We start from the raw sequence: 9311 nt of genomic DNA on the forward strand, positions 1-9311 counted from the left end.
CGACCTCGCTTGGCGCGCCGTCACGTGATGTAAACAAACATGGCGGCGCCCAGCAAGCTGCAGCGAATATAAAAACGCCTAAGTTCAGCGGCAAGACGCCATGGGAAGTGTTTATCGCACAGTTCGAGCTGTTAGCTGTTGCAGCTGGCTGGTCTGAGGAACATAAAGCTCTCCAATTGGCTTTGTGCCTGTGTGAGGATGCAGCTGCATGCCTGCTGCTGCTGACCGAGGAGCAGAGGGGAGATTATAATGCTCTGGTCGGAGCACTTCAGAGGCGCTTCGGGCAGTATAACCAACCAGTGCTGCTGAGGTCGGAGTTCCACAACAGACGCAGATTGCCAGGTGAGCCCCTCCGCATTTTGGCCCATGAAGTCGAGTGCCTTTGCCGGAGGGCGTATGACAGCATGCCACCATCAGTGCAGGCGGAGTTAGCTCGGGACCAGTTCCTGCAGGCCCTGAGCCCTAAAGAGCTCCGCATGCAAACTCAGCTTGCTCGGCCGGCCACACTCAGTGCAGCCCTGGAGCTAGCGTTGGAGAGGGAGATGCTTGCAGGATCCTCTGGGGGCGCTGACGACGCACACGTGGTGAGGGCTGTGTCAGCACCTGTGGAACAGATGGAGACGCCAGCGGGCCTGTGCAGTTTGGTGCAGACAGCTTCGCTGCAGTCGCCTTCCCCTCGGGCTGGCCCACACCGCCGACCTCAGAGCTGCTGGGGATGTGGACAAGTCGGACACCTCATCAGGCAGTGCCCCAAGCTTGCAGCGGTTCAGGGAAACGCCCACGGGCCCGTGTAGGCGGGAGTACACGGGCCTGGGAGAACGACATCCCCACACCACCGCCACCTCCACCCGGTGCGGCCATCACTGTGGGCTGGACCCAGGTTGGCGGCTTTTGCCATGTTCCAGTGACGATTGCGGGGGTGTCCTGTACGGCCCTGCTGGACACGGGATCCAATGCAACGCTGGTCCGACCCGATATTGTCCCAACCGGAGCTGCTGTACAACCGACTAACGTGCAACTTAAGACTGTGACCGGTGATCTGGCCCCAATGAGAGGGAAGGGAGTGTTCCAGTTCAAGGTGGGGGACCTCGGTGTGTCTTATGCTGCCTGGGTGGCTGACGTGCAGGACGCCTGCATCCTTGGGCTGGATTTTTTACGAGCCATTGGTGGTGTACTGGACTTAGGCAAAGGCCTCCTCGTACTCCCTGATGGGAAGAAGGTGCCGCTTATTCCTCCCCCGGTCTGCACAGCATCTGCCGCGGCGTCCACCTCCACCGCAGAGACCCCTGCAGACCCGCCAGCAGAACAGCGAGCGGAGGAGGAGGAGGAGGAGAGGCTCTCAGCAGTGAGGAGTATCTGGTCAAAGAACTGTGAGGGGCTGACTCCACAGCAGCAAGAGAGTCTATGGCAGGTACTAAAAGAGTTTAGTGACATTTTTGCCCTGAAAGAAAGTGATGTTGGCTTGACACACTTGGTAGAGCACGTCATTGAGACCGGGGATGCCCAGCCTATTAAAGTGCGCCCCCGCCGCCTGCCCCTGGCTCATCAGGAGGCTGCAGACAGGGAGCTGTGTGAAATGATGAAGGCGGGCATCATAGAACCATCTGATAGCCCGTGGGCCTCCGCGGTGGTGATGGTGCCTAAGAAAAAAAGTCCTAGGATGCGTTTCTGTGTGGACTACAGACCACTCAACAAAGTGACGAAGAAAGACTCTTACCCCCTTCCCAGGATTGATGAGTCCCTCGACTTAGTAGCCGGGTCCTCCTGGTTTTCCACCCTGGACCTGCGGAGTGGCTACTGGCAGGTGCCACTGTCCCCGGAATCCAGACCGAAGACAGCCTTCTGCACTAACAGGGGACTATGGCAGTTCAAAGTCCTGAGTTTTGGCCTTTGCAACGCTCCTGCGACCTTCGAGAGGCTCATGGACAGTGTGCTGGCTGGCGTCCCACGGCAACGGTGTCTGGTTTACCTGGATGATCTTCTAGTGCACGGGAGCTCCTTTGATGCTGCCCTGGATGCCCTGAGACAAGTGTTGGAGAGGGTGGCGGCTGCAGGCCTGAAGCTGCATCCCGACAAGTGCCACTTCATGAGGAGGGAGGTGGAGTTTCTGGGCCACAAGCTGGGTCGTGAGGGCATCAGCACTTTGGAGGAAAAAATTCACACCATTACCGAGTGGCCCACACCAGCAGACCAGAAACAGCTCAAAAGCTTCCTAGGACTGGCGTCTTATTACAGGAGGTTTGTGAAGGGCTTTTCCTCCATAGCCGCACCACTCTTCCACCTGCTGCAGAAGGACCGTGACTTCATCTGGACCCAGGACTGTCAGCAGGCGTTCGACACCCTCCGCAGATCGCTGACAGAGTCCCCAGTCCTTGCCCCCCCTGACCCCGCCCTGCCTTTTGTCCTGGACACTGACGCAAGTAATGTGGGGCTGGGAGCGGTGTTGTCGCAGGTTGGACCGGAAGGGGAGAAGGTGGTGGCGTACTTCAGCCGGGTCCTGAACAGGAGCGAGCGGCGCTACTGTGTCACACGACGAGAGCTGTTGGCTGTGGTGGCGGGGGTGAGACACTTTAAATACTACCTGTGCGGCACAGCATTTGTTGTCAGAACTGATCATGCTGCCCTTCAGTGGCTGATGTCTTTCAGGGAGCCAGAGGGACAGGTGGCTCGCTGGCTGGAGGAGCTCCAAGCCTTCAATTTCACCGTGGAGCACAGAGCAGGGACGCACCATTCTAACGCAGACGCCCTCTCTCGCCGCCCATGTGCTGCAGCTGGCTGCCGTTACTGTGAGAAGCGAGAGGAAATAGAGCGGGAACTCACGACAATAGACGGAGCAGCACAGCTCGCCTGCAGGGTTCTTCTGGTGGTGGATGCAGCGGAGTGGAGGGCACGGCAGGAACAAGACACAGACCTGCTGCCGGTCCTGCAGTGGCTGGAGAAGGGGGAGCAACCCCTTTGGGATGAGGTCACTGGGTTTTCCATCTGTACCAGGGGGCTGTGGGCCAAGTTTGCAGCTCTCAGGCTGAAGGAGGGGGTGTTGGAGCGTGCCTGGAAGGATCCTGCCACGGGGGAGGAGAGGTGGCAGGTTGTGGTGCCAAGGTCGCTGAGGTCAGCTGTGCTGGGAGCCTGCCATGGGAGCACTGGCTCTGGCCACTTTGGGGTCTCCAAGACTCTTCGCCGCCTCCGCCAGGGCTATTACTGGGGTCAACAGCGGAGGGATGTGGAGGACTTTTGCCGCAGCTGTGATGCATGTTCCTCACACAAAGGGCCACAAGACCAGTCCCGGGCTCAGCTTCAGCAGCAACCAGCAGGAGCCCCAATGGAGCGAGTAGCTGTGGACGTCATGGGCCCATTTCCTCGCACAGACAGAGGAAACCGCTATGTTCTTGTGGCCATGGACTATTTTACCAAGTGGCCAGAAGCATACGCCATCCCAGATCAGGAGGCTGAGACGGTCGCTGATGTATTAGTGGAGGGGATGTTCAGCCGCTTTGGAACAGCAGAGACCCTCCACAGTGACCAGGGGCGTAACTTTGAGTCCAAGGTATTTGCTGCCATGTGTGAACGCCTTGGGACTAAGAAAACCCGCACCACCCCACTTCACCCCCAAAGCGATGGGCTGGTGGAAAGGTTTAACAGGACGCTGGCCCAGCAGCTAGCCATCCTTACCTCAGAACACCAACGGGACTGGGATTACCATCTTCCCCTTACCCTCATGGCCTACAGGTCGGCAGTGCAGGACTCCACCCAATGTACGCCTGCCCTGCTCATGTTAGGGAGAGAGCTGAGAACTCCTGCAGAGTTGGCTTTTGGGAAACCCCCGGACGCGCCAGAGGCACCACCGGGCCGGGACTACGCAAGGAAGCTGCAGGACCGGCTGGATTCTGCACATTCCTACGCCCGAGAGCAGCTGGCGAAGGCAGGCCTGCGCCAAAAGAGGAATTACGACATCACCACTAAAGGGAGGCACTTCCGTGCTGGGGAGCTGGTGTGGGTCTACAGCCCAAAGAGGAAGAAGGGACGGTGTCCTAAACTGGATAGCAGCTGGGTGGGGCCTTGCAGCGTCCTAGAGCGAGTGGGGGAGGTTGTTTACAGGGTGCAGTTGCCTCCTAGGGGGAGGATAGTAGCGCTGCACAGAGACCGGATGGCCCCCTACAGAGGACAGTCCCTCCCCTCCTTTCCAGAGGGACGTGTACAGAGCGTCCATGACCCTGCTCAGAGGGGCCCCCGACCGGGGCTGCGTTCCCCCCCCCCGGACTCTTCACCCCAAAGCCCCGAAGCTCCGCGTCCTCCTCAGGGGCTCAGGAGGTCAAGGAGGGAACGTAGGCTACCGCCCCGCCTCAGAGACTGTGTCGTTCCCTCGGGGACGAGGAACTTATTGCTGGGGGGGCAGTGTAACGATGGTTAAGTGTTACTGGACAGTGACATGTTGGTTTTCTCTGCACACTGTTGTTGTTCCTTTAAGATTCATGTTTGGTTGGGCTGCAGGAAGTAGTGAGGGTGGTGTACAGGAAGGGGTGGGGGGACCTGGTTGTTCTGTGTGTGTGCCAGGCTGAAGAGAGGTGTAGTTCGAGAGCGCTTCCCCCTGAGTTAACAACCCGCTGGCTTATGTGCCGAATAAACGGACAAACTGAGACCCCAACCGTCTGGTTCTTGTGAACGTTACAATATGTAAGCATTTAAACACTGCAGAGAGTAGAATTAACAGTAACAGTATTGTAGAAATTCATTTCACCGAAACAATAACGTGGCGCACAGTGTGACGTCAAAAAATGTGCACACCTTTGACGCTGCGTTTTCTCAGTTTTCCTAGTCCACACATAAATGCAAAAACGGAGTTTTTAAAAATCTTCGTTTTCAGTGACCAAAAACGCCGTTTACGTGTGGACGAAAGGTGCAAACGCATAGAAAAATCTGCGTTTTCAAAAATACCCGGGTACGTGTGGACGTAGCGCATGCACCAGTTTATTGTATTTCCAGACTTGCTTTCGGCACAATTTACAATGAACGCTACTCTGTTTTTTGTCAGACTTGAAATAGCCGAAATACCTTCACCCTACGGAACTTCTATGGCTCTTCCGTTCGACAATCTCTCCGGCCTTGGAACCATCATCTGTTTTCTCTTCGGTCACGCTCGGTTGATTTTTCTAGTCAGCACACTCATTTCCTCCATTACCCGGGCGGTACGGTGGCTGGCTGCTTCCCAAACAAATACACATGTGCGGCTTGGCACTTGTGTTGTACGTATCAAGTCACGTGACGTGACGCTGCGGCTGTGATTGGTTCGGCTCTGCGCTACTTAATTTGGATTGTCTGTTCTTTTTTTCTTTTTTTAAAGAGGACAAGAGCAGTGAGGTCTATCGCGATAGTTGAATTTCTCTATCGAGTAAAAGTTATATCGCGATACATATCGTTATCGTTCTATCGCCCAGCTCTACTGTGCAATGAACTGACGACTCCTACATATGTGGTAGAATTTTTCGACAATGTATGATACTCAGATGTGTATGCTGAAATGTCAAAACATTGGGCTGCACTCCAGCTCTTCACAAATACATTCATGTGATTCTGATGTGGACAAACAGAAGGAAACTATTCACATAATCAGCTGAATCGTCCTGCATCCTGCAATCCAATCTAGAGCTGTGTGTTTGGCTAAAATGATTTGAGCTGGCTACTAGCTCCTTGAATGTGTCATACTCTTAGTACAATCAACCTAGTTACACTAGTACATCCTAGTGGTAGTGTGCCAATTCATAGTTTGCAAACCAGTCGCAACCAATAGCAAAAGCCAACCGAGAACACCAGCGTGCTGTGTGAGAAACATGCAGGAAAGTGTGCACCAGTGTACAGAGCCCTCACGGAGATCTAGTATAAGTCAACCAACAAGTCCCACATTCTCTAATGTTGTAAAGGCACTAACAGAGCGAGGCCCATAACATCACAGAAGCTAAAATAGATTTCTTATCCTAATTTTAATTTATTTTTAATGAAAAAAAGAAATACAAAACAATAGTTTGATATAGTTGAATAGTTATTCAATACTAAAAATATCTAAGTGTGTTAAATATTGATACCAACAGTGTCATCTTGGCCTCTTCGAGCTTACGGAGAACTTCATCACTCCTTCCCTCACTAACAGCTGAAGTTCATCGTCATCACTCTGAACAACATTTTTGGAGAATTTTCAAGAGATGTGTAAAGCTCTCGTTTGAACAACATTAAAGTCTTAAACAGGTATCATAGACGTCAACATTGGTCATTCAACTATTAACAATTATCTGAGTGCCACATTACAGTTTTTCTCAAATGTTAAAACACAAAAGCCAATCCTGTAACCCAAATGACCAGTAGTCTAAACACATTTACTAAATGTAGCCACCATATTCCAGTACCATAAACACATGTCACATGAAGACACAATTCACAAAACACAACCCTCTGTACTCATAAATCTAAACACATTTTTCCTTGCTAAAACACATGTTGCAAAACAACTCTGCTCATATCCTCAAATGAAAGCCCATGTGATGCAAAATGCTTGCCACAGTCACCAATCTTTGAACACAGGGAACACACCTGGCGTCATTCACTACACACAATGACTCAAAATTGAAGACACTTGTTGCTAATGCTGTACCCACATGTAAAAGCAAGTTCAGAGTGCACAGTATGCTGAAGGTTCCAAACAAACACAATGGATGAAGGCAGAGTCAGGGGAAAAGGAATTTGATGCAGAGGAGGGAGAAGAGCTGGCCCTGGAAGAAGAGGAGCAGGCCAATGAGGAAGAGGAGTTCAAATGAGAGGAGGAAGAGGAGCGACCAACGAGGAAGAGGAGAAGGCCAACATGGGAGAGGAGAAGGTCCAGGAGGGAGAGCAAGACAACCTCGCACCATCATTACGGACGAGATGCGAGCAACAGCTCAGCGACATGATGCCGCACAGTGATTGTGGTGTGTGTGTGGTGTGAATAACGTAAATAAAAAAACTTCACACCCTGTTCATGTTTTCAAGATTACTGTTGTGTGCAATAGATTCTGTTTTTGCATTGAGTTGTGTTACAGTAGTGTACGTACATGCAGGATTTTCTATAGATTTATACTACTCATATGAAACTCACAAATCTAAATGCCTAATCCTCTGCAGAGATCTACGACGATCCGTTACTGTATAGCTTCTAAAATATGCATTGGCAGTTATGAAACAAAGAACCTTCTCACAAATTGAGCATTGTGTTTTCAATTGTTTTGCTGTAGTGTGTAATGCTGTGTATAGTGTTTACAGTTTTGACAGCTTCGAGCTGCTCTCTTGGTGTGGGAGTTTGAGTTTTGCAGTGGGAAGGTGTGGTTGTGTTTATGTAGCTTTAGAGAAGGGTGTTGTGTTTGGACATTGGGGGACCTGGTGGTAACGTTTGTGAAATGTGTTTTAGCATTTGAGAAAAACTGTAGTAGTCTTTTGTTATTAGCATAGTTGCCATCATGTGGTGTTTCTTCAGATTTCAATCATTCAGTCCAATAAAGGACACCAAACAAGAGTTAACAGCTGAATAAGCTGTTTGGCATTGACAGAGAAGGCAAATCTTTCCTGGAGGCAACTTATTCAGCTCTGCTGCACTATCCACAAAAAGTCATTTTCCTTACAAATGTAGGACCATTTAAGTGGAACTAAACAGGCTTACCAACAGTGTAAGATGTATATGCATTTGTAACAATGTTACAAAAAAGAAATAGACAACCAAACAGATTTCCTTAAATTCTGTGCTGTAAAGCAGATATATTACGAATGGGTTCATAAATCTGCCTTAACAGAAAAAATATCTCTTGCAACCACAGCTTTTAATGAGCTGCAACTCGTAAAACAACATTTTTGTAAAAAAAAAAAAAAAAAAAAAGTTTAAGTTTAAGCATAAACTCTTTCTCTTGTGTCTCTCTTTTCTCTTTTTTGTGAGTTTATGACTTGCAGACTAGCAGGTTGCTTCTCCCCTGCAGATGCGTCAACTCCTGCCGCAAAATGATGAGAAATGAATTGATTATCTGCTGAAAACGACTTGTGAAATATTCCAAGTTGTGGCACTGTATGCTTTCAGGGTATGACCGTGTAATCGTGATCTTGTTAGACTTGTAATACCGGTTAACACAACTAATCTCCCCGAGCGTAGCAATACCTGAAGCCGCTGCTCAGAGCAGATGCGGTGAGAGGAAAGAAGAACCACGACGGAGGACGGCGTTAACCCGAACGGTGAAACTGGAGGTCCGGTAAAAGTTCGTAAAACATCCTCCGTACGGTCATTTTTGCTCCCCTGATGCCAAGAGAACTTTCCCAAGCTCCGGTCTGGGAACGCTGCTACGAAAACCCTGTAACATTCTGCGAACCTTCACAGGATGTCCCGTCGTTTCTGGGTATATTTGGTTAAAATTGACGATTAACTGCGGATTAAATATAAACCGAATTGACCGGTTGGTTCTAGTGATCACAAAAACGATGCAGTTTTCTCGTTTGTGTTGACTTTTTAGACTGGTAAGACCAATTGCTTCCAGTTAACACATTTCCAGTGGTAGACAGTGGTTTTTGCATAGCAGACACTCAACAGGTGTGCAGCAATAACTCACCTTCTGCTGCCGACGGGACATGTCGGTGGGCTGCTTGGCGTTGAACGGGTAGGCTATGCACCGGAGGACGAACACATAAATCTGCAGTTTTATTTTCCTCTCCTCTTCCTCCTTCTGAATGGACTCACGTTTCCTCTTTTCCTGTTCTTCATCTGTAGCGCTGTTCACTTTCGTACTTTTGCCGGCGAGGCTTCCAGGTGTCGCGGAGCGCAGCTGCTGGCTGCCCGGGGGTCCCGTTTCCCGTTTCTCTGCAGAGGAAGAGGCGTCCGGTTTCCTCTGAGGCTCTAAGTCGGACTCCCCACCAGTGTCTTCGCTAGAAGACGAATCTAACATAGTGCACTGTGTCAAAATTCTGCTTCAGACTGAGAAAAAAGTCAGGAAACAATTTTTGAGCGTCTTTTTGTTTGTTTTAGTCGACGTGGCCTTGACGTCTGCGTAGGTGGCGCGCTCTGAACCACGACTTCAGTGGAATGTCAGGTTACTGCGGAAAGCAAAGGTAGGCGGAGTTTTCATTGTTAAGAGGTGGTCTCCGCGTGCACTTCGTTCCTTCACAGCTTTAAAGAATGCGTTGGCGCGTGCACAATGTGTTGTGCCCAAAACTAATTTCCAGTGTTTGTGTTTTTTATGTATTATATCTTTGCTTATGCTGATAGCCTGCAGTCAACAGGATTTAAGAAGGGGCTGTGTGTAAAATAAAGAAAT

At 50.4% G+C, this 9311-nt stretch overlaps 1 protein-coding gene across 1 annotated transcript in view; it reads right to left on the reverse strand.

The window, feature by feature from the left end:
• The window catches only part of cadps2 (Ca++-dependent secretion activator 2), a 194711-nt gene extending 185672 nt beyond the window's left edge, over positions 1–9039 (reverse strand). The window contains exon 1 of the mRNA XM_085357839.1: positions 8610–9039. Coding sequence (XP_085213965.1) covers positions 8610–8942 — 333 coding nt within the window. The 5' untranslated portion in view covers positions 8943–9039. The remainder of the gene's footprint in view (positions 1–8609) is intronic.
• Between the last annotated feature and the right edge of the window lie 272 nt (positions 9040–9311).

This window comes from Diplotaxodon limnothrissa, linkage group LG7 (genome assembly GCF_057381915.1).
Source record: "Diplotaxodon limnothrissa isolate DT_005_m linkage group LG7, D_limnothrissa_male_GT1.1, whole genome shotgun sequence".
Classification (NCBI taxonomy): Eukaryota; Metazoa; Chordata; class Actinopteri; order Cichliformes; family Cichlidae; genus Diplotaxodon; species Diplotaxodon limnothrissa.